This window comes from Chanos chanos, chromosome 3 (assembly GCF_902362185.1).
Source record: "Chanos chanos chromosome 3, fChaCha1.1, whole genome shotgun sequence".
NCBI classification, from domain to species: Eukaryota; Metazoa; Chordata; class Actinopteri; order Gonorynchiformes; family Chanidae; genus Chanos; species Chanos chanos.
In genome coordinates, this window is record NC_044497.1 from 24,678,651 (window position 1) to 24,706,575 (window position 27,925).

Consider the following 27,925-nt stretch of genomic DNA (forward strand, 5'->3'; position numbering starts at 1 on the left):
GTAGATGATTTGCTCTTGGCACTGGAAGCTAATCACCTCACACAGTGCTTGTTAACACTGAATTGCTCAATTTACATGAATTAAGACAAATGGCCAAATGGTTTAGTCTATGTTTCTTGGAGATTTAATCGGGGTAAGGGTCTGTGTTTATTCCAGGACTGTGGGTTCTATTTGGACTGCTGAGATGGGACCTCCAGCAAGACATATTTCTCATCCAATAGCTTTGCACTCACAGGAAAAACATGTGTATTGACAAAGTAAAACAATCAGAAAGCCACAATACTTGCATTGCTTGTGTGTGCTCTCTCCCCCTCTCTGAACAAAAGGTGGGGTGGAGGCTGTGAACAAAGCAAAGATTGGGGTGTCTGAAAAAAGTGAGGTCTATTTGACTGGGCTCCTCAACAAACAAATGCACCGTTCCCTTTCCCCACCCCCATGGTTCGCAAACTGGCAAGTATCGCTGGATGGAAGTACGTCATAGAACTTATGATCTGTTCAGATATTTATCAGAAGTTTACAGTTCTCAACAGCTAGAACTATACAACAATATTTGGTTCACAGGAGAACGTTCTGGACAATCAGAGGAATTTCCCAACAAGTTAAACTTTTATATAACTTGATTTTTCCCCCTTTACAATGAGCTTTACTGGCCAGGGTAGAATTCGGTAAACTAAATGTTTAGATTAAAAGATAAAGTTGGTCACTCAGTGAGAACGAGACTGACCAATTCTGTCTCTGAGCAGATTCCTAATATCCTCATCAAAGCTAGTGACATCAGTCAACCAGAGGAGGACAAGTGGCTGGTTTTGTTTCAGTCAAGCTATGTAAGCTGGAACTAAGAGTGCATTTTTCTCCAGACATTTCTGAAACAGTAAAAATAACACTCTGGATTCCCAACAGATCATTATCTTACGTCCCTGTCTCACAACCCTAGGACCAACAAAGCCTGAGAAATAGCTTTATCCACCTCTGTGGTTTTGTTAATGTTGCATAAACACAGGGAATGAGTTTTATTCTCTAATAAACCTAAAATTTTTGCAGGTTGCCACCAAACACCAATGTTAATGATTTAATTATTTAAAATGCTTTAATATATTCAAGACAAATAATATATATTTACATCATTTTTAAGCCAAGTTTGAGAGGAGTATGAGCACAAAAAAAGCATAAAAATGGCACTGCTAGCATAACGAATTCAACACTGCCCTCCAGTGACCAGTAGCTATTTGTCCATAGTCCACAACGAATCCTATTGAGTCAAGGACAAATGGAGTGCAATTCTGCTGTACGCGCGCACACACACACAAAACTTTTTGTTTTTCTTAACTATATTACCGTATTGTTTTGCCAAAAAAAAAGAAAAGAAAAAGAAACAAGAAACCCAGCTCACAAAGGAATCTGTAATAATGTCTTTGTTGTTCATGATCCACAATGTTATGGAATTACATGTTTCCAAAAGTACACACTAAATAGAAAAGAGATTCCCATACAAAGATAGAAAAAGGATGGCCAAGAGAAATCGACATTCCAACTGGGTTCCTTTCCCCTGGGGAGAGGGGTGGGGTAATAGTAACTGTATGTTTACTGACAGGAGATTTCAAAGTTGTTGATGGTTTTCCGCATTCATGTTCACCTGGTGATACAGCTCAAGAATACCTCCATACCTGACAATTCATTTATGAATGTAGAGAAATCTAGCTGTAGGAACAAGCATAGCTCCATACCTGACAATTCATTTATGAATGTAGAGAAATCTAGCTGTAGGAACAAGCATACCTCCATACCTGACAATTCATTTATGAATGTAGAGAAATCTAGCTGTAGGAACAAGCATACCTCCATACCTGACAATTCATTTATGAATGTAGAGAAATCTAGCTGTAGGAGGTACATGGTTCATGTTGTTTCCACTGCTCTCCTATTCAAATGAAACTGAGCAGGTTCCACAACTGATTATCTGTAAGGCTGACGCCATGGAAACAGCTGTGTACACCTCCGTCACATTAATACAAAGCATATAACCAGAACAGCGTTGACCATTTTCATACGAGAAATAAACTGCTTTGAAAACATCTGGATGAAACTCTCCACAAAAATAAATGAAAGACATTTTAATATTTCACACTGAGTACGGTATTGGTCTGGGAATGTCACCTGAAGATGTTAATCGGTCATAGTGTCGCGGGATATGACAGACTATAATGTGATAAACCGTAACAACAAGCTGACACTTATGAAGCAGAAATCCATAAAATGATCGGTATAACATGAATATAATGTATTTTTTCTCAAAGGGCCTTCAGCCAGGGAGTCTTCCAACAGACGTGATAGAAACTACAAGTCCCATCATTCACTTTGGTCCACCATCTCCTGCTTGACACACGCCCCATTTGGTGTCTCTGTACATTCAATGGTAGTCACGGACTTTAAGTTCAGTGTAAAAAAAAAAAAAATGTACAAGGTGAAAACAATATGCTTTGAGAGCTCAGTCTGTTGTCATAAGCACTTAGTTGTTTGTTTTAGTTTTAACGAAAGCAGGTCTCATCAGTCCTTTGAAAACATGAACCTTTCCCGCTCCTTTGACTTCAAAACTGTAGTCAGTCGTGACGTATGGTAACTCTCCCTCTACTCCAGGCTGCAATACAGGACAGAGAGGATGCATGTTAGTTAGCACAAATACACAAATATTGTGAGAGTAGACAGTGAGACTCCAGAATCCCGCCTATGACTCGTGTGAGTGTGACATTTGTAAGTGAAACTGTGTGGATGGAACCGTCTTAACAGCTGTGTGATCAACCATTCCAACAGAAGGCTAAATGTTTGTATATTTAAAATGTTAAATGGGACCAGACAAACACTCAAAAACTCTGAGGAGGAGAAATGCAGCGCCACATGACAGCTAAAGAAATGCATGGTAGACAAACAAAACAGGAGGTTCAACAATATTCTCCACCATTGGGTTTTGTCTTAATGCAAGTCTATAGAGGAGGATCTGCTACGTTCCTCTGACATGGTTTACTGAGTTTCAATGCGCAGACATTAGCATGCTCATTGGAAAGAAATACACAAAACATTAGAAGCCACACCAAACTACTGGGCTTTCATGGTGGGGTAAGTAAGCAACACACGTCAACACGTATCATTAGGAATGAATTGAATACATATCTATAGACACATGATTTGTGGTTTATTGAGCCAGACGTCTACTAAAGAAGAATGTTCAAACCACATATCACAATACTGTCACTCCACAGCTATAAGCTTCCCTCCCGGTAAATGGAGTCACTATGGCAACGTTCAGTGGAAAAATTCATTGTGATTGTGGGACTTTTTTTGTGTATAAAACACTTCAGAGTTCATTAACCACTGAGAAAGGAACAGAAGTACTTCGTTCAGGTTCTAGAGAGTTCAATGACATCTTAATTTGGCATTAAAATGCTTTGTATGGGGGCTTGATGGGACAGCTTGTTCTCAAGAACATCCATTCTCTTCAGCTCAGAATGGTAAGATTGGCATGTTGAAACAAAGCCATGAAAAATCAGATCTCCACCTACAGGCAGTTAGAAATAACATCTGGATGAAAAAGAAAAGCAACATTCATGAACTTCTCCTTTAATATTTAGAATGGTCAGGTAAGAATCTTCACTTTAACATTGGAGCTAATCAGATCTTATTCACACCTCCTCCACATTATCACCAGCCCTTTGAGAAAGCATAAAACATTCTAACGCTAACAAGGGAAAGGCACAGACAATAAGGTGGGTATAGCAGTTTGAGACTGGGTGAACTGGATAGGCTGTTACCTGCACAGTGAGGAGAGCTTTAGGCAAGGTGACCTCTCCCAGTAGCAGACAGTTGACTTGTCTTAAGACCATGGGAGACACAGGGGTCACCACAAAGTAAAGTCCTCGTGACATGTCCACTCCTCTCAGGACACCTGGGGAATCAACCCATCAGCAGACCCATTAGAATAGGTCAACCCATTAGAGTACATGAATTTCAAATTCAAAACAGTTTTCAGGCAAGGCTGGTAAATTGGTTCTGGTCCCAATAGCATGACTAAAATCTTACAGACAGTTAACTTTGATGATATAGTTGGTTTTAAAAGGATCCATTTCCAACGTCGGATCGTAACGGAAAGCTCATGGTTGAAAGTAGGAAATCCCAATAAACTTGAGTATTGACCTAACACTCCATACTACTTAAAGTCACACAACTGAAAATTTCTCTTGCTTGGTCTTGCCAATAACAGCAAGCAAAGAGAGGAAATTTGATAACTAGACAACTAGAATCCTTGTCTGACTCACAGACAACTGTGTGACAGCTGGAGCAGGAGCTATGAAACATCCTGCGTAGTTTTAATGACACAGGAAAAAGAAAATACTTTAATGGGGAAAAACTGAATGCACAAATTATATGTAGAGTTTACACTGGGGAAAAGGTAAATCCTAAAGTGGGCGTTATGACCAAGAATCAATATCATATTTAATCAACCCAGTTTTCTCAATTATACATTACATACAATACATACAACAATAAATATACAAACATTTTCCTTGATTTTTTTTAACTATTAAAATTCATTGCTTTTCTGTTTAGTCACAACATTGCATTCCATACAGATACAGTATGTGCATAATATAGTTCTGGTTTAAATTTAACAGCTCGGGTGAAGATTTTGTAATACTTGTTTGATCTGAAGAAAATACTTCATAGTATAGTATAGTATAGTATAGTATAGTATAGTATAGTATAGTACAGCGCAGTAGAGTCTCTGCATGTCATTTGTAAAGTAAATATACAAGGAAGAGCTGACACACACCTAAGCCCACACACTGACAGATGGGCGTTTGGGACAGTAGAACGGGGCCTCCCCTGCCCGATACCTTCTCCCCCAGACAACATAGCCCCACCAGGCTGGCATTGGCTGCATAGAGGATGTGGTTGGGCGCCACTTCACAGTGGGTCACGCCAATGGCCACGGCAGAATGGGGCACCTGGACAAAGCAACAGGCCAAACTGAGATTAGGTCTGAGGTTTAAAGCAACCATTAATGCAAACATAGACTACAGCTTCTAGTTTTGATTGCAAAAACAGAGTTGTTTAAGAAGGGTTAAGAACTTCTCTTCTGTGTGACTCCAATCACATCAGCTTTCAGATGAATCCAAATTGTCAGAATTAACCCCTAATTAAAACACTAGCCTCACTGGATATTTTGGCAGTGCTATAGGAATTTGTGACTGTGCTGATCTGTCCACTCACAGGGTTTATGTATAAAAGACAGTGATTGTGGACCTGGTTTACCTGGTATGGGACAAAGCAGTGGAGAGGACGGATTGGGCCGGGCTCAGGAGACTGGAGCTGACTGAAATAACCCAACAGGGCCAGGTCACGAAGCTCATTACTGCGCTGGTGTCTCCTGTAGGAATTAAAAGAGCAAAAATTAAACAAAACTGCCTCTTACAGTAAAACAAAAAATACTACTAAAATAATCAACTGGCAAAACTCAGAAACTCAGTGGTGCTGGAACAGACTGTGTTTAGTGTCACATTTGGGTAAGTACAGGGTTTGTGAGTGACTAGGACGGGTCGAGATTATGAGAACAATTCTTTCTTCTTTCTTTTCATTTGCCTTTAAGAATAACTACTTGCCCTCATGTGGCTGGGTGAAAAACGCATGCTGTCAAATCACTGAAAATCATTAGACACAGACAGGGTCTTGTGTCTGATTAGTAAGATTAGCACAATAAGTCTCAGGTTAAGTCAAGAGCTCAAAGTTAAGGCTCCTACGTTTCGCCGGCGCTGCCCGCCCCCTCAAATTCTGATCGGACAGCGAGGAGCACGTGATTCCGCGCTGTGGCATGATTGTCCGACTCATCTCCCAGTGTGGGCGGGGCTGGAGGGTGTGTCTGAAAGCCGTGGGCGGAGCGCATGAACTCAGGAGTGAGGCTCTGACACTGAGGCGTGTCCCCATAGCTGAGCTGCACCACGTGGGTGACGGAGAAAAAGCGAATGAGATCCACCAGAACCTGGAAGCCATGACCTAGAGAGGACAAAGAGAAGACAAATCACAAGACAGTACAAATAATGACATTTGTGATAGCAATGTTCAGAACAAAAAGGCTTTCATCATTGTATGGTCCAAGACATAACATGGAGATACCAGAGAAAAAATAAAAGGCTTTATTCTTTAGCAGTGCTTAAATACTTTAAACTTATTTTTTCTACTATACAAAAATGCCTTCTCAAAGACAATGACCTCCCTGAGATACTGAGAATGTTTAAATATTTAATGTTTAATTTTTGTCTGCGGCCTTGCCTTTGACCCAGCCCATGGTGTTAATGATGACGGGGTTCTCGCCACTGTAATAGCGCCACAGAGACTTCAGAGAGTCCAGGTACCGGTCCAGATCAGACTGGCAGTCTGGCTGTCCATAAAACACCATGTGCTCTGGGTCCTGCTGGTGCGTGAACGGTGGACCTGGGAAAAAATAAAAACACAGATATATTTCTGAATGGCTTGCTGTTGACACCGAATGCGTCAACAGCAAGCCAAACCAGACAAAAAAGATCAAAATTCATCCGGACTAAGTTTTGAAGGATGTTGTGAATCTGTTGGTGAGTGATGGTGAATTCTATGTGCATTGGTTTTATGTATGTCAAACTTGAGGAGGAACTTACCTAACAGTGGTTCTGTGACTGTGATAAGAGACAGACAACCAGGAGGAGTAAACTCCGTCTGGCCCAGATCACACTCCAGATAGTCCACACTCGCAGTGCTGCAAATGCACACACACGCACACACACACGTTTCCATTAACACTGCACTGTTCTTCTTCCATCCCACTTTTCCTTACTCACTGGAGTATAATGACAAAATTAACAGTGTCTCTTGGTTACCGACCATTAAACCTACAACTGATGCTAAGGGCAGTTATGGTGAGAGAGAGAGAGAGAGGGACATGGTGATACTCACTGATTCAGAAGACTGTTGATAAGATGCCGGACGAAGGTGGACTTGCCAGAGTTTTTGGCCCCACACACCAGGATTACAGGGCAGCGGTCAAACTCCCCTAAGGACAGACCACCCAGAAGAATGTCAAATGTACCAAACCATCCCCAGATCAAGATATGCAACCAGAAGAATGTCAAAGGTTCCTAACAATCATCAGATCTACCAATGTAACCAGAAGAACGTCAAATATATCAAAAAATCATCAGATCAACATATGTAACCAGAAGTAAGGCCCTCAGAGCAGTTAATGGGTAGAGGCCTGCCTAATAAGCAGAGCTAACATGATTGGAGAAATATTAGATGAGAGTTTTTTTGGGGTTTTTTTTTACCTGCCCAGGCACTGAGTAAGCTACTTAAGGCCTGCCTGTAACTTTGTGACATCACCAGGCCCCGCCCAAATGGTCCACGTAGGGCAGTCACACCCACGGCAGAGAGAGCAGGGTTATAGATGGCGGCCTGTGACCTAAGCTCTTTCTGCGGAAACACAAACACACACATCACATCCACACTTTAGCTCACATTATAAACACACACAGCACAGCCACACTTTAGCTCACATTATAAACACACACAGCACAGCCACACTTTAGCTCACATTATAAACACACACATCACATCCACACTTTAGCTCACATTATAAACACACACAGCACAGCCACACTTTAGCTCACATTATAAACACACACATCACAGCCACACTTTAGCTCACATTATAAACACACACATCACATCCACACTTTAGCTCACATTATAAACACACACATCACATCCACACTTTAGCTCACATTATAAACACACACAGCACAGCCACACTTTAGCTCACATTATAAACACACACAGCACATCCACACTTTAGCTCACATTATAAACACACACAGCACAGCCACACTTTAGCTCACATTATAAACACACACAGCACAGCCACACTTTAGCTCACATTATAAACACACACAGCACAGCCACACTTTAGCTCACATTATAAACACACACATCACATCCACACTTTAGCTCACATTATAAACACACACAGCACAGCCACACTTTAGCTCACATTATAAACACACACATCACAGCCACACTTTAGCTCACATTATAAACACACACATCACATCCACACTTTAGCTCACATTATAAACACACACATCACATCCACACTTTAGCTCACATTATAAACACACACAGCACAGCCACACTTTAGCTCACATTATAAACACACACATCACATCCACACTTTAGCTCACATTATAAACACACACAGCACAGCCACACTTTAGCTCACATTATAAACACACACAGCACATCCACACTTTAGCTCACATTATAAACACACACAGCACAGCCACACTTTAGCTCACATTATAAACACACACAGCACAGCCACACTTTAGCTCACATTATAAACACACACAGCACAGCCACACTTTAGCTCACATTATAAACACACACATCACATCCACACTTTAGCTCACATTATAAACACACACAGCACAGCCACACTTTAGCTCACATTATAAACACACACATCACAGCCACACTTTAGCTCACATTATAAACACACACATCACATCCACACTTTAGCTCACATTATAAACACACACATCACATCCACACTTTAGCTCACATTATAAACACACACATCACATCCACACTTTAGCTCACATTATAAACACACACAGCACAGCCACACTTTAGCTCACATTATAAACACACACATCACATCCACACTTTAGCTCACATTATAAACACACACAGCACAGCCACACTTTAGCTCACATTATAAACACACACAGCATAGCCACACTTTAGCTCACATTATAAACACACACAGCACAGCCACACTTTAGCTCACATTATAAACACACACATCACATCCACACTTTAGCTCACATTCAGAACACACACAGCACAGCCACACTTTAGCTCACATTATAAACACACACAGCACAGCCACACTTTAGCTCACATTATAAACACACACAGCACAGCCACACTTTAGCTCACATTATAAACACACACAGCACAGCCACACTTTAGCTCACATTCAAAACGGACAACTTACAGATCTGGGAAAGTCTTATTTCTACCGTTCAATGTTCAGGCTACACAATGCATTCTAATGAAAACTGAGGCACCTGTTTCAGCATAGTAAATGTAACAATGTACATGTAAAAGACACAATGTGGCTTTGTTTTATGCTACAAAGTGTTGTGCTGTGTATTGTGTCTATTGGAGAGGACCAACTGGTGGATTTTGTAAACCGCTAACTGATGAAATCACAATAACAAATGCTTTCAATAAGGAAAGTAAGACCCTAACTACAACTAAGTTGACAGCAGCAGTTAGATATTCAACTAGTAGCTGTTACTGGTCCCGGGCTCCAGACTAACTGTTCCACTGGTTGCACTAGTGCGACCAACTTTCTCAGTTGGTTGCACCAGCACCTGATTTGGGCACCTCGCGTATTTCGCCCTACCACTTTTCACTCTGGGGCGTGGCTGCGAAAACAGCAAGTCTGTCAAAAAACGGTCGCAGTCTCGAACCCTGAACTGGCCAGTTACTAAAAACAAAAAATTGGATAAGGCGATCTCTCAGAGCATTTGGTATTGACTAATACTGTTATTACTGGTAGTGTTTGGTAAATGAGAGCAGTGAGAAGAGTGTCAGGGTGTGTGTGTGTGTATGTTGTCAACTGACTGCACTGAGGTTGAAGAGCTGGTTCAGTTCTGTGAAGCTGGTGAGAAAGCGTGTAAGAGGCGTGTCCAGGGGCTCGAGCAGGACCACACAGGAGTCTGCGTCCACCTCGCTCAGCAGTCTCTTCCGTGGCTCTGTCAAAACAACACTCATCAGATAATATACAAACAGCGCCTCAACAGCACACTCAAACGCTATTCTGCTTCCTTCTGGTAAAGCCCTGCAGGTAATTGCTACTACCACAAGACTGTGTGCAATACTGTTTAAAATGCAACACAATGTACTGGACACTACACTCCCCTACACAGGCTAAACCTGACACTTTGCACTGGGCTCAATGCCATAACACAACTCAAATTCAGGGAGAAAAAAAAAAGAAGGCACGCACTTTGAACTAAATTTAATGACAAATATTCGAATCTGTTCTGCCCAGTGGCCTGAGAAAACCATGACAGAGGGCAGCTAAAGCCAGACCTCTGGCTCTTACCAGTGGACAGGTATTTGCGGATGATGGCCTTGGCCTCCAGGCGACCCTCTTTCCTGCTCTTGATGGTTGGGGAGTTGTCTCCCAAGGCTGTGATGGTGAGTGGACAGTGGGAGGGGGGTGAGAACATGGGGTAGGGTTGCTGGCCCTCCTCTATGGTGAATCCCAACACTTCAACTCGACCATACAGACACGTAAGCAGGCACTTCCCACGGAAACACAAGGTCTGAAGAGTGAAAAAAACAAATTCAGAAGCAAACAATATTTAACTAAATCAGTGGTAAATTCTTGATGAAGTTGCAGTGTATGCTGATTGAGACAAGCATTATTGATTAGCCACTGATCTTGATTAGTCTAGGATGCTCAGGTGTGTTCAGGTATTTTCTGTGGAATGAAAGTCTGAAAAGTTGCAATTGTCCAGGTGGTTAGTTGTCTTGTCTACACTTCTTCACAAAAATCATCAAGAGACTCAAAGCTCTTCACAGCCTATGTAAAAGTGTGTAAAGCAGGGCAAAACAAAACAGTTGATATAACATGGCAGAGTTTTAATGTCACCCATGTCTGCTGAAGTTTAAAGCATGAATAACCTGATCTTACTGACTACAGAGCACAGTACAGTATGGTCAGTGTGTTAAAATGTCACAAAAGTAGCTTAAAGTAAACTTAAGTCACCACTTAAGAGTTTACAGATCTTCATGCTAAAAAGGAGCCATTCTGTTAATTAGTGAAGCAGGATAATTATGTTATCTCATGTTATTTATAGTTATATACTGAAGGCAAGTACCAACCTGGCCTTGTTGCATGACCAGTATTGTGCGGTTGTGACTGCGGTCAAGCTGGGCATGGTACTGAAGCTCCTCTTCTTCCAACTGCTCTGGGGAAGCTGCATCTGGGCTCTCCTGACCCGCAGAGCATTCCACGCCATTCTGAAGGACAGATTTTGCATAGGAGCGCCAGTCTTGGGAGTCCTCTGAATTACTATTGACCTCCAACTCTGTCCCTCCTCCATTGGTGTGGACATGAGAGAAAGTCCCCGGCTGGTCCCTGTCCTTCGCTTTAACGGAAGAACTGTCCTCGAGGCTCAGAATTATACGTTTCGCATGCAGTTTCTTTAATCGCTTCAAGTGGGACTTCTCCCTGTTGGCTAACTGATGCTCTACCTTGGCGAAGGTCGAGTTTGGACTAAGATCAGAAGAGTTCAAACCGAGTGCTCTCCTGTTATGCAGCCGCCACTTATTTTTACGCTTAGTCGCGTTTGGCTGCACGTGTGTGGAACGAGGCGAGACTTTCTGCACTTTCATTGTCGTCAACTGGATAGCAGGGGGTTTGTGGGCAACATAAAAACAACAAAAAACTGCACCTGAAAGAAAAGCGTAGGGGACGAAAACATTAGTCCTGTCAGAGTCCAACGACACAGAGCAGTCTAAGTCTTACGCTGTAGCCTGTATAGAAAGTGATTTCTCAAGTAGTCAACAAGTCATGACTCTGATTGAAGTTAATGAGTGGCAATGCACCTTTGCAGCAATATGCCATTATCTCTTACTGAAAGCATCCCAAATCATGAACTTGGTTAGCCAATATCATATTAGCAAACAAAGTATGGCAAGACGAAAGTTTCCGAATGAAATAGTAAACAAGACATGGAAGGCTAACGATAAAGTTTTGACTTCGGCCACAGAGACCGTTTCTGATTTTTTGATAACTGGTTTGAGGAAGGCATGCATGAACGTTAACCAACCGTGATTTTCATTTTTCTTCTTTACAAAAGAATTGCTAGCTGGCTGAAAAGGCCAACAGTTAGTCTCGGTGGTTTATTTTGTGCTAACGTTACGTACCTCTCTTAATAAATCTAAAAGGGATCTGTTGCCAGTCGTGTTGGGAAGGTGAAGAGGCTGAATAATGTATGACTTAACCTAACACTCTTCAAAAACCGAAATTGGTAGCTTCACTAGCTAGCGCCGTTGGCTCGCAATTTCGACTTGGTCCATGTGTGTGCCAGACGGACACCACAGGCAAGTTGTGCTTACTTCATCAACTGCTGTAGTTCCACTGCATGGACAATGTTCATCTTTATCACCTATTCCCATTCAGGACTGCATTGCCGTTGTTGGATCGTTGCACTAATTACAATGAAAAGATATCCATAGCTTGGCGATTACGGACTAAAACATGTTAGCTGATAGCACGGCTGCAAAAATTATTTTGTGCGGTTGGGGCAAGACGCGATTTGATGGACATTACCTTACTTTTCCGGAGTTTTTCTAAACGTTTATTCCAGACAACAGCGATCTTATTGAGCTATAACAGATTTATTATTTGTATTTATTGGCAAACTATTTAAAAAAATATTTAAATAGTTTAATTCTAACTTTAGTATTGATAATATTGTAAAAGGCTACATTTTATGTTTCGTTCAATATGAACAGGGGACCTGAATGAAACTCTCAGATATACAATGATTGGCCAACTACCAATGAGGGCTTTCCAGGGCTCTGAGACGCCTTCTGGACGTCGTATCCGGTCCCTATCATAACATGGCCTACTGTTGTTTAGCTTTCAAAATGCATTTCATGATATACTGACTTTCTGTTATAGGTTCGCCTATGTTAGAGCTGTAATTAATTTGTGCTACTGTATTCAAACAGGAAAGCGGAGCAACTGTTTAGTCCACGTTAAAGGTGAGTGGCTCACTGTTGATTCTCTAGTGCAACTAGAAGTTTAGGGAGCGTCTTGAAAATACAGATATCGTGGTTAACGTCTAGATAAGGACGAACAAAATGATTTTTATAAGCCTAGTGTGTGTGTTTCTTGCGAAGTGTCAGTGCATGCACACCGTTAATTTACTTCATCGTCAGTCGTTTTCCATTATGTTTTGCGGTCGCCGAGAAAGACAGGTGTGAGAATATGTCAATTAAAGCGTTACACTTTTAGGTATACAATTTCAAAAGTGTATCCAAAAATCTCAGTATGAAATAGCAAAAATAATATTCATGTAATCAAGAATAGTTTTAGGCATAAGGACTATCAAGAGATGCAGTTCAATTTCAATTTAACTGCTGAATTCAGGTAAATAAAACTTAAATTTGTTTTGTCTTCAGGTCGTCCGGGCGTTGCTATGGATGTGCCTGGGGGCTCGCATGCTCAGCGAGTGCTGTCCTTACTGAACCAACAGAGGGGAGTGGGTCGCTTCTGTGACGCAATGCTGAGTATCCCAAACGGCCAGGTGTATTTGGCCCATCGCAATGTCCTCGCATGCTTCAGTCAGCTCTTCCAGGAGTCTAGTTCAACATCTAGCACACCCTGCATGGAGGTTTGCCTCCCAGAAGAATGTCCAAACGACGGCCTCGAGCTCTTGCTGAATTTCTTCTACACTGGAGAACTCACGATTGACAGCAGTAATTTGGAGAAGGTGCGTCACGCTGCCAGTAGCCTTTCTGTTCCAGAATATCTGATCCCTTGTCAGGACTTTCCGGGAGAAAAAGCCTTTCAGACAGAAGTGGCAACAAGTGGACAGGATGAAGGCAAACCAGTTATGACTGTGTTGCCTGTGGACTCAAAGGCTGATATGCCTGTCAAAAGGAAGCCTAAGACTCGGCAAGGCACTAAAAACAAAACAGACGCAGCCTCTGGAATGTCTGAAACACTTTCTGCTGTTTTGGACCATGATGAGGTCGATGAGCTCACCACTGTCAACACGACTTTCACCACCTCCGTCACCACCTCCATCACCACCACTACTCGTTCAGGGAGGAAGATAAAGGGTCCCAGCAGGTTGGTTGGGGAGACCCCTTCACCAGTTGTGTCAAGGATGGGGACCACCAGAAGGAGAGCGCCGATGCTAGAAGCCAAAGAAGAGTGCAACAGTGTACCCCAGGGAGGAGATGAATGCAGTCAAGCTTTGAGTGAGAATGAGGTATTTAAGCTGGTCATGCAAATTCAGGTTTTATGTGTCTCTGTAGTTGGTCTCACTTTACATGTTCTTGCTAAATGGTTATAAATAAAGATGTTTTTCTGTCAAAACTTGATAACAGGTTCCACACATGCTATGTTTCAGTGGTGTTGACTGTACAGTTGCGGTGGAATGAAGCGGTGGCAGATTTTACATGTATCTGAAGATGTGTATTCTCACTGTCCTACATAGGAACAGGGGTTGTGCAGTGGTAGAGAACTACCAGAGAACAGGGAATTAGATATTCTATACTGGGGAAAAAGGGGAAAAATCCAAAGAAAGAAATGGTCTCAATCTGTGCTTTGTAAGTGTTTAATGACAGCTCTTACAGACTGTTTATGTTCATTATGTAAATAAGATATAATATTAAAATCTGAACACTTGCCACTTGGCGTCTAACTTCTTGTCCACTTGGCGTCTAACCTCTTGTCCACTGTGCATGGCAGGAGGGCGGAGCAGTTGAAAACAGGAATGATGACAATGATGAGGATGGTGGAGAGATTGAGGTTTTCACTGAGGACACTGATGAAGAGTATGTGCCCAACAGCATGCCTGCCACCATGGCAACCTCTCAGCGAGGACCGCGCAGACCAAGTCGCAAAGCTGTCAACAAAGAGAACGGGGCATCAAAAGACAAAAAGAAAGACACTGTTCAGTGCCCCACTTGCCATAAGACATTCCTTAGCAAATACTATCTCAAAGTGCACAACAGGTATGTTATCTATAGTATAGAGAATGCTAATAAAGTATGGGTGTATCATTATTTTCACAGACTAAGATCTCAGGCCTAAATGAACAAGCTATTCTGCATGTCTCTGAAATAAGAAAGTGCCCACTTATATTAACCATGTTGGATGGAAAGTCAGGAACTGAACCACCGTACGTCTGTTTCTGTCTGTTTCCTAGACGACACACAGGTGAGAAGCCATTTGAATGCACTAAGTGTGGGAAGTGCTACTACAGAAAGGACAATCTACAGGAGCATGAGGCCAGGAACTGTCAGAGCAGAGCGGAGGTGGTGAGTTAAAGAACAAAAAGACAGGTTCTCTAAAGTAACAGTACTGAAAGGTCAGTCCGGTCTGTAAGCTGTGTTCTGACTTATTTTTGAAGGTGACTGGACTGTAGTGTGTTCACTAATTCAACAGTTGACTTTGATAATTATACTGTAGATGTACCACGTCAAAAGGTGTTTTCATACAAGTAAGAATAGACCATTATCAGATTTTTAACATGGATACAAAGAGCTGTCTTCCTAGTTCAGCACCCAAGAACTGACAGGTGACAACAACAAACTTTCCTCAAAGTTTCCTCAAAGCAGTCAAATGGGCAAAGCAGAGAAAAATTAGATATAATTAAACAAAATTGAAGAGTTTTTTTTTTTTTTTTGGTTGATGTTCTCCTTTGTTAGACGACCTTCTTTTTTTTTTTTAAACCACAGGTATTCACATGCTCCAGGTGCTCCATGACCTTTCGCAAAAGACTTGAGCTTCGTCTACATATGGTCACACACACAGGAGAGATGCCCAACAAGGTACTCTACACCAGAGCTTAGATGAGAAGAGCAGAAACAAAAACCTCTGCTCTGCTTGATTTTCTCACGGAGAGAAGTGTCTAAACGTGTTCTAATGTTGCTTGCTCTCATGTTAGTGTACGTCATGTAGTGAACATGTTCTAATCTTGCTTGCTCTCGTGTTAGTGTACGTCATGTAGTGAACAGTTCATGCAGAAGAAGGAGCTGAGGATCCACTTGATCAAAGTTCACGGGGCTCCAAAACCACATGCGGTGAGCACTCTCTCTTTCTTGATCAAATTAGTCAATAAGTGCGTAGTATTAAGTGTAAAAAGATCAATGTCTTTCCCGTATAGTGTCCATTGTGTCCCAAGTGTTTTCTGTCTCGCACGGAGCTGCGTCTCCACGAGGCCTCAAAACACCGCGGTGAGAAGCTGTTTGTCTGTGAAGAATGTGGTCACCGAGCATCCAGCCGCAATGGACTGCAGATGCACATCAAAGCCATACACAGGCAAGCATTTACAGGGTCTGACTCACTGCAACACATCTCTCTGGATACACCCTGATATGGCACAGTTCATAGTGCAACTTCTCAGAATAAATAATGGAGTGAATGAAAGCACAGAAGTTTTCATAATGTATATTTAAACCAGTGAGATTTCAATACTTGGCATATCAATTATGCTATCTTTATTTTTTTTCTTTAGATTCTTCAGATTTGGTAGAATGCATTTGTTCTTTTATTTGTTGCCATAGGCAGGAGATTCAGTGTTGTTCTGTTTTTTTTTCTCAATGTTTTCCAGAAATGAACGTCCATTTGTCTGTGAGTTCTGCAACCATGCCTTTACCCAGAAGGCTAATCTGAACATGCATCTCAGAACACACACAGGGGAGAAACCTTTCCAGTGTCACCTCTGTGGAAAGACCTTTCGCTCTCAAGGTAGCTGTCACCTTAAATCCTCTTTAACAGTCTACACAGTACCACATGGGCTTTCCATTTCTGTTTTCCTATTGCTATACTTGCATTATTAGAATTAGACTTGTGATAAACATTTATAATATCTCTACACTCTGGGGAATATGCAACATGCAACAAATAAGATGCTAGAAGAGTCCACCAATATTTACATTTTTTTTACTGAATGCTGTGTAAGTACCTTCAGCGTCTATTTGAGAGAGGTCATCAAAGGTTATGTACACACACACACACACACTGTTGCTTCATGTACAGTACTTTTAGAAGCAGCAGAAACCTTCACTCTTTCTCTCCTTCTTTCTTTTACTGGTACTAAACACCTGTGTGTGAGCAGCCAGTCTGGACAAGCACCACCGTACTCACACAGGTGAACGACCCTACGCCTGTGAGTTCTGTGAGCAGCGTTTCACTGAGAAGGGCCCACTCCTGCGCCACGTGGCCAGCAAACACCAGGAAGGCCGTCCACACTTCTGCACCATATGCAGCAAGACCTTTAAAGGTAAAAGAGCTGAGGGCTAGCTATGTATCTTTTTGTTTTCCTTCAAGCTCGACTGGTCAGTCTGCTTATAACAGCAGCTACGACATAACTCCCAGTAGTGTTGCTGGCTTAACCGGCAGTTTCCTTTGGCTCAGTGAGATGAGATTTAATGGAGATCATTCATTTCTGACACTCTTTAATAAAAAAGAACTGTGATCACTCCACAGCCATTGAGCAGCTTCGTGTACATGTGCAACGCCACAAAGGGATGAGGAAATTTGAGTGCACTGAATGTGGCTACAAGTTCACCAGACAGGTATGTCATGTGAGGGGGTCACATTTAACATTTAATTTTTTTTTTTTAACATTAGCTACTTTCTACAGATAGATAAGCCATTTGGAATGTTAAAGCACTGAGTTACACTTATCAGATGTGCTCCTTGTTTTCAGACAATGTTCAGCGAAGTCTAAGGTGATATGTATGCACAAATGCCACAGCTCCTAGTTTTCCGGTTTACCAAGGTTTCAGATTTAAATTTTACACGTGTTCTCTTCTCAAAAATCTACCCAACTCTCAGGCCCACCTGCGGCGACACTCCCAGATCCACAATCGTGTGGAGAACTACAACCCACGCCAGAGAAGGCTTCGGAACCTGGTGGTGAGTGACGAGGCTGCTCCCGATACAGCCACCACATCTGAGAACCCAGAGGGTTCCGGAACCGTAGTCAACATGGTTGTTCAGCCAACCACAGTCATGGTGCAGGAGGATGTGACTACACATGGTGCAAATACGGCAAAAGAGCACACTACATTTACAGTAACCCAAAAGACTGTGAGTGTAGAGCAGGCTGAGTCATGTGTAGCACAGGGGACTGGAGGAGGAGAGGTACAAGCAGAGCTGACAGTTGCCGACGTGATGGAGCAAACGCTGCTTGTCACGGAGCCTTACCAGATCCACCACTCCAGCGTGGTAGTGGAGCTGGAGGACGCTGGAGCTGAAGAGAAAGCAGGAGGAGAGACTTAGCAGGAGAAATGTGCAAGCAGCCGTGAAGATCTTCCACAATTTCTAAGACAGGTGAAGATACTAGGGAGCTGCTGTGGTTGTTTTAAATACGAACGTAACAAGGGAATATACCAGTGACTGTGCTTGCCAAAACCGGCCAGATTGCCTGTCTGGGGATGTCCATCGTCATAAGAGGAGAATAACTGCGTGAAGAGAGAAACTGGAAAAATGTATGATTTGCCTTGTGTCTGGTTTAACAGTTCTCAGAATGGTTGACTGAGATGATGGGGCTTGATTGCTATGAAGCTGTTTATGCTGAGGATTTATGCATGAAATTTTATTTGGACAACTTTAAAGTACTTATGATGCTTCCATGTTCACATTTTGTCTGATTTTTTTGTGGGATTTGGTGAAAAAGGGTGGTCTTTTTATATGCACCATCAGTGTGTATGGTTGATATCCATGGAGATGCTTAGTGTTACTTTTTAAACTTACAAACTATACGTGAGTTATAGCACTGAAACATTGTGTTACTTCCTGCTAAATAGGCTGGTGCATGGCTCTGCAGAAATGAATGAGAGAAAGGGAGAATCCTGCCTGCAGTTTTATTATGTTGTTCACTCTTTATAGACACCACAACACAAAAACCAAACAATAAGGCCAATATGGTAAAAATGGATTTGGCTACAAAACACATGAAATATCCTGTAAGGAAAAAAAATGAAAAAGGGAAAAACAAATAATATAAAATGAACAAACAAAAATGCTAGTCTCAAGTACCGCTGGAGCATGTTGTATTTTTTCATTATTATAATTACTAAAGTTAGGAAACACAAAATTCCATTCAATGTTAAGCATATAATCAATTGCTAATTCCAGTTATCAATACAGCATTCTAATGGCTATACATGTAAAACAGTAATTTCACTAGAACTTCTCCTTAAAAAATAGCTTCGTGCAGTTTGAGGACAGTAACATGTTTCTATTCTTCAAATACCATTTGACACACTCACCAAAATAAAGATTAAATACATAAATAAACATAATTTTCTATCAAAATAAGAAAATATCTACTATGAGTTTAATTCACAAAGACATGTGAAAACTCCATGCATACTAGAGCTGACTTTGGGAGAAAGGCCATTCTAGTCTGGTTACATCAAAACTTGACCTTCAAACTAAGATTGTCCATCCTTTAAGACCAGTGGATGAAGGACTCATCTTTTGAAAATCTGTGCAAGTGGATTTGTCAGTTTGCTGTGAATTTTAATTTAATTATCCTCTCTCTTCCTCTAAAACTTTACCTCTCTAAGCAGTATCTCCTTCACTAATTCACTAATGAGATTAGAAAAGGCAGCATGGCTCTCCTAGTTCAAAAGCCAAACTTTCACCATTTGGAATGTACGGGGTATATTTGACACTTTGACACTTGTAACCAGGGAAAAGTGCAATCCAAGTTGGGATGCTCTGGATTACACTGTAAAATCCATGACGGATTAAGGATTTCTCAGAGGTACTGCCATACAGTAACGATGGATACTTTGGGATCTGCCCAAACCAACAGGCACTCAGCACTGGTTTAGTACTCCCATCCTGTCTTTCGCTGTCTTACTGCCCAAAGCTGGCATGAATCCACACGGCCTGCATTTAAGACCAGCATGCAACAAAAATGACTGAGCTCACGTTTGTATATTAAAGCAACAGTGAAGCAAGGATTGTCCTTTCATCTCCACTCTTCATCAGTGTCCAGTTGAGGTGGATAAGCAGTAAAGTGCAGAACACCTGGTCTGGTGACATCACAGTATACACAACCCTCAACCCCATGGCTGAGGCCCCGCCCCCTACAAAACCTCTTTGCCCCATATCCTTCTCAGTGGGCTGGATTAACATCACGGTTTTGGTTTTGGTTTTGATTGTGGTTGAGATTGTGGTTGTGATTGTGCAAAGCTTGATTGCGATGGTGACGGTGTAACTGAATGGCATTGCTTTCGGGCAGATCTATGGGTTCAAAACCACTGGGTACTGACGGCATGAACTGTCTGAATATGCTGACACTGCCGTGCCAGAAGGTTGGCTGGGGAAGGCGGCCTGCCAGGCTCCAGGTCCGAGTGCTTGGATCATAGGCTTCCACCACATCTGACAGCTCAAAGGTGTTGTCATAGCCACCAGACACATAGAGACGGCCACCCAGTGCTGCCACACTGCCTCCTACATGGACCTGTAGGGGTAAAGGGGTAGATGTTTGGATTGAAGCTGAAAGTGATCTACAGATGTGCCTTACAAATTTATCCAGATAACAAAAGTATTAAGCAATGATTACATCTCTTAAGTATCACGCACATCACTGATATTTGTGTATAATGTTGTAAACCACAAATGAAAGGTAAGTGCCAAATACCTGGTTCATGGGATTAATCTTGTCCCATTCATTCTTTTGTGGATTATAGACATCAACTTCTGCAGAATCGTCCCTGAAAAAAAAACATTTACATTGAGAAACAGTTCTTCCTCTGAGTGGATCAGGGTTAATAGTCTGACCAGCAGCTGAACATGACTGGAAGAAATGAGTCGGGATCTCCTTCAACCAAATGTTCTTCTTACCTCACAAAGTAGATGAGACCATTGAGAGTGACTGATTTGGGGGCAAACGACCAGGGGGGCAGCTGACCACAGTTTAGCAAGGACCAGCGGTTGCTTTCAGCATCATAGCTCTGAATGGCCATGGTGTCTTCTCCAGTCAGGGAGCCGATGGCATAGAGACGACCTCTACAGGCAGTGGTAGAGCAGTTGTCCATGGGGTGTAGCATTGGGGGCAAGGCCTCCCAGCAGTCCAGAGCGTGGTCATAACGTTCTGTGCTGTCCGACGCCACCACGTACAGTTGGCCTTTGAGGACACAGGAGCTGTGGTACTCTCGAGCCTTGAGCATAGGAGACACCTCCGTCCACTCGTTCACACTTGAATTATAACGCCATACGCCATCATAGAGCCGAGAGCCATCTGAACCACCTGTCAGTACAAGGCAACAGGTCAGAGAGGAAGCAGGCCATTGTCTATCATTGGCCATAACAGACTAAAACATGTCAGTTACTTTGAATCTGTTTAGCAAATAGCTGACACAGAGCTACTGTACATCATGGGAATGAAATGAAATGGAGCTGCTTGCAATTCGCCAGTCATCAAAATACCTTTGGTCAGATCTTGATTGGGTTTCAACATTTTTCAAATTTAAGATAAATATCAGAACATTCTGATTACTAGAATCTCTCACTCTATGTCTTACCAGCATAGTATTTAAAAATTTAGTATTTGGCTTACATCATGAATCTACTGTGCTCAAGTCATGTGCCTATAATATTTTAAGCTGGCCAGGATTACGGAGACGTGGGCAAACAAAACCGAATGATGAAGTCAGCCACTTCATCATTCTTTCAGCACTGAGACAGCTTTCATAAACTCTCACCCAGTCATATGCCTACATTCTGCACCACTGCTACAGTGGCAATGATATTTCACTACTGATTTGTGGACCATACATCTAACCCTGTTCAGATATTTCATGGAAGCACGCGAAGGCTTTGGATGTTCTCTCGATGGGAACACTGTCCATTCCCGAAGACCATTAATGAGACTGGTCTCTGAATAACACTTTGACCGTTGCAGTTCTGGCAGAACACTGTGCACTTTACTTCTCTCACATATAACCGAAAAGGCAGTGGTTTATTTATACTTCTGATGAGTCTGTGAGCCTGGAAAGCACAGGAACCTCAGAGCAGCCAAAGTACACAGCCAGCCTAAGTAGACACTGAAGCCTCAGAACTTAAGCTCCCCCCAGTCAAACATCCTGAGTAAAGAGCTGCACCTCGCAGAGAAGAGCTCCTCTCAAATAACTTACCTGTGACATATATGTCATTGCCAAGTGCAGCTATACTGTAGCCGCCTCCGAGATGGTCTGGGAACTCAGCCAGATACCTCCACTGTCCGGTCTGTGGGTTGTAGCAATCTACGGTAACTAGTTCATCACAATCCTGGTCACAGCCGCCCACCACCACCAGGATCTCAGCCAGGCCAGTGGAGGGGCGTGGACGCATACGGTGGCAGGGGCGGTCATGGCGGTCGTACTCACATGACTGGAAGCTGCGTGCCTCACTGACCAACCGCAGACAGGCTGGAGAAAGGTACACCAGCGGGTCGCTCTCTACGTGAGCGAGCAGGTAGAAACGCCGAACAAAGGGCAGTCGGACCTGCTGCAGCAGTTCGGGCCAGTAGTGCAGCCGGTGCTGCAGGTCGGCTTTGACCCAGCGGACAGCGATCTGGTAGGCCGTCTCCTCCTTGTCCACACACAGGCCGTCGTCTGACACAAACTCCAGCAGGCGTTTCCATGGCAGCCGCTCAAAGTCCATGCCCTTGGCCAGCTCCACGATGTTCTTGAGCACAAAGCGGCGGGCGCTGGTAGCCAGTTCGCGACAGGCATAGGCTTCAGCAAAGTCCTGGATCTCCAAGCAGTTGGAGACATCCAACCGCTGCTCCAGGAAAGCGCAGCAGGCCTCTTTGACCGAGGGGAACTGGAAGAGATCAGCCGTCTTAAGCAGAAGGTCCACGTTGTCCTGGGTAACTGTAACACGGCCTGTGTAACAAAAGTCCACCAGAAGTCCGAGGAGCTCTGCAGACACTTCGTGGAGCACCACTCGGTCCATGACGCTCTCGCGAAGAGTCCCAGCGAACATGGCACGGAAATAAGTGCTAGCAGCTGCTAACACAGTGCGGTGGCAGTGAAACTCCTTTCCCTCAGCACACAGGGTGACATCGAAAAACTTGCGTTCCGCGCGCAGCTCATGAATTCCCCGTAGCAGATTGAAAGCATGGGCTGTGTCAAAGAAGGGCAGTGTGGAAGACTGCGTCTGCATAACTGGCTTCTCCATCATGAGACCCTTTGGTTCAATAGCTCTGACTGTGGTTGTGTTTCCTCTCAGTGCACTGGGTTCATCTGTAGACAGAGGAAAAAAACATTACAGTCTATTAAATTTCACGTGGTCTTTACATATTATATTTAAAAATGGAAAGAAAATGTTTGGTTTGCAATCAAGGTTCTTATGAGTCTCTGTTAATTGTCTCAGAAAAAAATAAGACAAATGAGAGACATTCAGTAAAACACTAGTCTTTTAAAAAAGACAGAAAATAGTTTACATGGTTTAACACAATTTTCAACAAAATGTTTGAAAACATTTACATTAAAAAACTTCGCTATTTCGTCTAACACAGAAGAACATTTTTCAAATATGAATATAAATATGAAAGGCATCGTCCCCACAACAGGATGACATTTTCAGCCTACCTGTTATGCCTCTCCAAGGCGTCTAAGATCACAAAGTCAGATCATGCAACAAGAGAGACGTTTCTAGACTGTAATATCACACAGCTCTGACGAAATGGAGCGTCCCTTGCTCTCTTATGAAAAAGCTTCTGACTGTGCTCCCGTTCTATAAATACAACAGCAGTGTCCATTTCCATAGGGTGGGAGGAGTGCATCTAACACTCTCCTCATTCACTTACAGGGGAGTACAAAAACTCCCCCTCTGTCCTACCACCTTTCAGCCCTCAGGAATGACTCCTCAAACACGCAACAAGCCAGACTCAAACACTGTGGCTCCTCTCATACTATCTACTTGTTAGCAAAAAGCTGCAGAAAAGCTGCCACAGCCAGGTTGAACTTAGCAAGACTTTCAGCCCGGTTACCCAGGGCTAGGTAAAACACTCACTCTCCTCTGAAGCTTAGAGGATCACATTAAAATGCAGCAGGGGTTGAAGAGATCATGAATGTAAAATGAATTTCCTCCACTGGCATGTATCTTGTAATGAACTTTCTCATTAGTGGTTCTGATACTCTTTGATCTTTTTTCCCCTCCACATTACCACTGATTGTTACATGAATTCATTTATCAACTCATGTCAAAGGTATGAATAATATATTATGGAAAAATGAATACATTAGACACAGCAAAATGGAGCAAGGTGGAAAAAAACTCTTCCACGTTTTCTGTCTGCTCTCATTTTAGTGCTTATATGTTTAGTAAATAAATAAGTGGGGCAGTTATGAGACCACACATATACCTTGTTTTGTATATTTGTAACAAGCCAAGAACTTAAGGACAGGAACTTCTAACCATTAAAATACGCAGGCAGGCCTCCTGAAATGTTTTTGGAAGGCATTGATCACTCTTCTCTGAAAATCAAGTATCAAAACAGGCTGTCAAACATCCATCAGCCCTGTATGCTGGAAAACAACAAGATACCAGAGAGCCTCACAAACATTCCTCAACGGCTTCCAACTATGTGAAAGGCAGCTCGGCTCTGCAAACGCAGGATCATCGGCAAGGACGTGTGAGGGCCCTGAAAGGTCAGGCCGCTGCAGGGAGCAGAAAACCTGTTTTTACTGCATTACTCCTTTCTGTACCAAAGCCAAGCACACTCCTCCATTATGCAGAAGTGGTATATGAAGAACAATAGCATTTCCTTGTCTTTATTTTTTATTCAAATAAAGATGGACATTTGAATGTTTTACACTGTAGACCTGGCAGTAATTTTAGAAGGAGCTGAGAGTGCTATGGAGGAAGTCTTCTGGATTAGTGAAAACTGACCCAACATCTCACGCAATGTTAGTCCATCCATCTCCTTCAGCGACTCAAAGCCATTTCTCATGTCAGATCCTTTCCTTAACTTGCACATCATATTTTACAACAAGGGCCTGATGATTCACTTTGTGCTTTTACTGGAGCTGGAAATATATCAAACATGTAAAATGGATGGGATTCCAGTAACTTCATTCCTTTAGAAAAAGGTCAGCAGCAATAGTGGTCTTTATGTAGTGATCTATAAACTAAATTTTATTAAGCATCTCACCTCCACTTGTGGACAAAACTTCTCTTAATGACTCTCTAAGATCCTATTGCAAGCCATTGTTTCAAAGAAAAAATCCCAATGTTTGAGACAATGGGAGTTCTCTTTCAAGGGAGGTCATTTAGCATGCAGCAACACTTTGACATCTGTGAGGTATTAGCCAACTGAAATGATTACTGGTTGCCTGTTTACCACTCTGTGACCTAGAATAGCAAAGAGAAAATGACACTGAGAAAGAGAGAGAGAGAGAGAGAGAGAGAGAGAGAGAGAGAGAGAGAGAATGCCGGTACGTGTAGGACAGACGAGGTTCACAGAGGGAGCAGTGATATCTGAACCATGTGACCAGCACCAGCCCAGCCCAGAGAAGACATTCCACTCAGGAGCTCTGTCGACAGGAATGTAAGCTACTGACTAACCATCCAGTCACCAAGCTTCCCTCTCTAGCCTTAGTCACATGCTATAGTTAGAGTGTATGCTTCTCCAGAAGGACAAGCCTGTTATGACACATGTGATTTGGTAACAGCAAGTGTCATTATTCTTAATATGGGTTTCTCACCTACTCTGTTTTTGACCTGTTTACAGTCAAATACCATTTAAACTAAACCTGAAAAGGGTGATGAGAGTAATATGCAGGACTGTGGAGTAAATGACAATATGTTTTTAAGAAAAAATATTCAATAGAGGGTAATATGAATGCCACTTGGAGTTAAGATATCATGATTAATTACCACAGTTAAGGATATTACTTATCAATAGTTTAACAGTGAACAGAGATTAGCAATGACCATGTAGGTTAACAGAAGTATGTCACAAACATGCAAACATCAAACATGTTATTGCCCTTCTAGACCTGGTTTATGTTAGGAATAGTGAAGGCATTACTATACAACTATAAAGAAATAGAAGGAAACCAAGAATAATTCAATAATAAACTTGGAAATATAGCCTACTTCTGCTTGATATTTAGAGTAAACTCAAACCAAGTACACTCTGATAAGCTGTAATAAGAACTGTGAGTCTTACTGTAATAATGGTAATAGCTTAGTCTAACTCATCTGTGGGTTATTGGAATTTAAACATCACTCAGCGATGTGTTAGGCGCTGAGGAGATTACTGCAGATTACATCACATATGCCCTGGTTGTCCCGGACGATCCTCTGTGGACAGTCCCTAAACTACTGAAAAGCATACTGCTGCTGTGTTTTATCACAGCTTATGTTACTGAATGAACGAAGCAATGACTGTGGGACGTGCAGTGAGGCCCTGGAACTCTCAAGCATACCATTCACCACACCACAACACCAAGCACCTCTGAACAATGGTGCTTCTATGAATCTAAAGTATATACAATAAGGAAACAGTTGGCTAAGACTTTACTGATAGCCTTTTTTTGCAAACGTGCGCGCGCACACACACACAGAGTCAAACTCAAATATACCAATGGCCAAGAGGCCAATGTTGCACCTGGCTTAAAGATGTCCATCACAACACAGCTGCTTCTGCCCTGCATACCCCCAGACTTATACCCGTTGGAGTGAGGCAAACTCAGACCGCTTTGGCTCTTCAAAGCCTGGCTCAGCTTGGCCATAAAAAGGCAGCTCTGTGGCCCCCTCTGTCCATCACATTCCTCGTGAAGAGCCATGCCTCAGCTCTCACTAGCCAGATAAGTGTAGATAATGTCTGAACTTGAGTGTGGGAAACAGGGTCATGGCCTACAGTGCTCATGTTAAGTCCCACTTAGCCTAGCGAGACAGACATTTTTAGACAGACCTACTGTTCATGTTAAATAGTGTATACACAGTCTTACACAACGGCACATACTGGACAGAAAATCAAAGGCTCACACCTAGACACAAATGTGTTCCCCAAATGCTCATCAGAACTGACTGCCTCCTTTTGAGCTGAATGGGTATTCAATTAATTACAAGTGGACTTGTCGTTCAGAGAGCAAATGACACTTTTCTTCCTTTCAGCTGTTTCAGTTTATCACACAGTTTGCATAGCAGGAGGCTGTGGCCAATACTGGCTTGACGGACAAAGTCTACGTCTGACATGAAAATGTAATGACACGTGAATACAAGTGAGTCGGTTCAAGAAAATCAATCCTATGCCAATGAAATGACTAACAAGTGTCGTATATTCGTAATAAGCCCAAAAGATCATTCTCATCTATATGTACGAAAACCTTGTTTTCTCCTGTTTTTGTGCGGCGACCACAACGATAAAGCTCAACGAATAATCTTAAGTGTACACAGATACATGGGTTACGGACCAATCAAAACCAATCAAAACGTTTAAAACAGAGCTAAGACACGTGCGGGGTAGTTCAAAAACAACATGCAGTTGATCCGCGACACAATACAGCATACTGTCTGGTTAGCCGTGACGGAATAAAACAACAATCGGAAGAGAATTTTTTTAGGAAAATGTTGAACGCTTTCTCTTAACTTACCAAATTAATGTACCGGCGTATCTGAACTCCTCTCTGTTTCAGACGTTTAAAGAGCTAACCAAGTTTAAACAGCAATTGTAACGACAATGAAACTGCGATATATGTTTTCCCTCTCCTCATCTCAACGCCATGATTCCGCTCTGGATCAGGCTCCTGGACACCCCACCACACTCCTTATTGGACACAACACTGACTACAATGTGACGTGTTAACAAGTTACAGTGTCGCAATAACAAATGCGTTGCAAACATCAGCTGTCCTGCTCTGTGATACACGTGCATGTGTGACTGAATGTTACTAAACTGTATAAACTACTAACCTGGATTTATTGCCACCCCCGCGACCTCAACAGTTTCCTTCCTCGTCACATCTTGTACGATTTTAACACGAATAACTTAATAATATTAAAGACTACCGAGGAACATAATATATTTTCAGATTTTGTCTCAGAGGGGCAGTGATTCTTAGTTTT

The 27,925-nt window shown here is 42.4% G+C and overlaps 3 protein-coding genes across 3 annotated transcripts; 1 reads left to right on the forward strand and 2 right to left on the reverse strand.

The window, feature by feature from the left end:
- Nucleotides 1-2,455: 2,455 nt before the first annotated feature.
- nol9 (nucleolar protein 9) lies at nucleotides 2,456-11,490 on the reverse strand. The gene is made up of 12 exons (XM_030769582.1): nucleotides 10,978-11,490; nucleotides 10,193-10,415; nucleotides 9,709-9,839; nucleotides 7,344-7,488; nucleotides 6,976-7,072; nucleotides 6,681-6,778; nucleotides 6,319-6,480; nucleotides 5,790-6,042; nucleotides 5,305-5,419; nucleotides 4,823-4,997; nucleotides 3,804-3,937; nucleotides 2,456-2,635 (listed from the first exon to the last, which is right to left on the reverse strand). The coding sequence occupies exons 1-12, from the start codon at nucleotides 11,488-11,490 to the stop codon at nucleotides 2,507-2,509; spliced, it is 2,175 nt and encodes a 724-aa protein (XP_030625442.1). The 3' UTR covers nucleotides 2,456-2,506.
- A 1,814-nt stretch (nucleotides 11,491-13,304) lies between these two features.
- On the forward strand, nucleotides 13,305-18,127 carry zbtb48 (zinc finger and BTB domain containing 48). The gene is made up of 10 exons (XM_030767673.1): nucleotides 13,305-14,102; nucleotides 14,585-14,850; nucleotides 15,045-15,156; nucleotides 15,577-15,669; nucleotides 15,835-15,921; nucleotides 16,005-16,159; nucleotides 16,452-16,588; nucleotides 16,959-17,123; nucleotides 17,330-17,418; nucleotides 17,681-18,127. Exons 1-10 carry the CDS (start codon nucleotides 13,305-13,307, stop codon nucleotides 18,125-18,127), a joined length of 2,349 nt encoding a protein of 782 aa, XP_030623533.1.
- A 602-nt stretch (nucleotides 18,128-18,729) lies between these two features.
- Nucleotides 18,730-27,586, reverse strand: klhl21 (kelch-like family member 21). Its single transcript, XM_030769557.1, has 5 exons — nucleotides 27,454-27,586; nucleotides 22,000-23,091; nucleotides 20,708-21,113; nucleotides 20,505-20,577; nucleotides 18,730-20,324 (listed from the first exon to the last, which is right to left on the reverse strand). Exons 2-5 carry the CDS (start codon nucleotides 23,027-23,029, stop codon nucleotides 19,977-19,979), a joined length of 1,857 nt encoding a protein of 618 aa, XP_030625417.1. The 5' UTR covers nucleotides 23,030-23,091; nucleotides 27,454-27,586; the 3' UTR covers nucleotides 18,730-19,976.
- Nucleotides 27,587-27,925: the final 339 nt, after the last annotated feature.

Excerpts from the sequence above, each read along its gene's own strand:
- nol9 (XM_030769582.1), bottom strand. The coding sequence starts at position 11,490 with ATGAAAGTGCAGAAAGTCTCGCCTCGTTCCACACACGTGCAGCCAAAC. Across the intron at positions 7,489-9,708 it reads AGCTCTTCAACCTCAGTGCA|AAAGAGCTTAGGTCACAGGC; the intron begins GTCAGTTGACAA and ends GTGTTTCCGCAG. Across the intron at positions 5,420-5,789 it reads GCGGGCAGCGCCGGCGAAAC|GAGACACCAGCGCAGTAATG; the intron begins GTAGGAGCCTTA and ends TAATTCCTACAG.
- zbtb48 (XM_030767673.1), top strand. The coding sequence starts at position 13,305 with ATGGATGTGCCTGGGGGCTCGCATGCTCAGCGAGTGCTGTCCTTACTG. Across the intron at positions 15,157-15,576 it reads GTCAGAGCAGAGCGGAGGTG|GTATTCACATGCTCCAGGTG; the intron begins GTGAGTTAAAGA and ends TTTAAACCACAG. Across the intron at positions 16,589-16,958 it reads AAAGACCTTTCGCTCTCAAG|CCAGTCTGGACAAGCACCAC; the intron begins GTAGCTGTCACC and ends GTGTGTGAGCAG.
- klhl21 (XM_030769557.1), bottom strand. The coding sequence starts at position 23,029 with ATGATGGAGAAGCCAGTTATGCAGACGCAGTCTTCCACACTGCCCTTC. Across the intron at positions 21,114-21,999 it reads CAATGACATATATGTCACAG|GTGGTTCAGATGGCTCTCGG; the intron begins GTAAGTTATTTG and ends TTGTACTGACAG. Across the intron at positions 20,578-20,707 it reads GGTCTCATCTACTTTGTGAG|GGACGATTCTGCAGAAGTTG; the intron begins GTAAGAAGAACA and ends TTTTTTTTTCAG.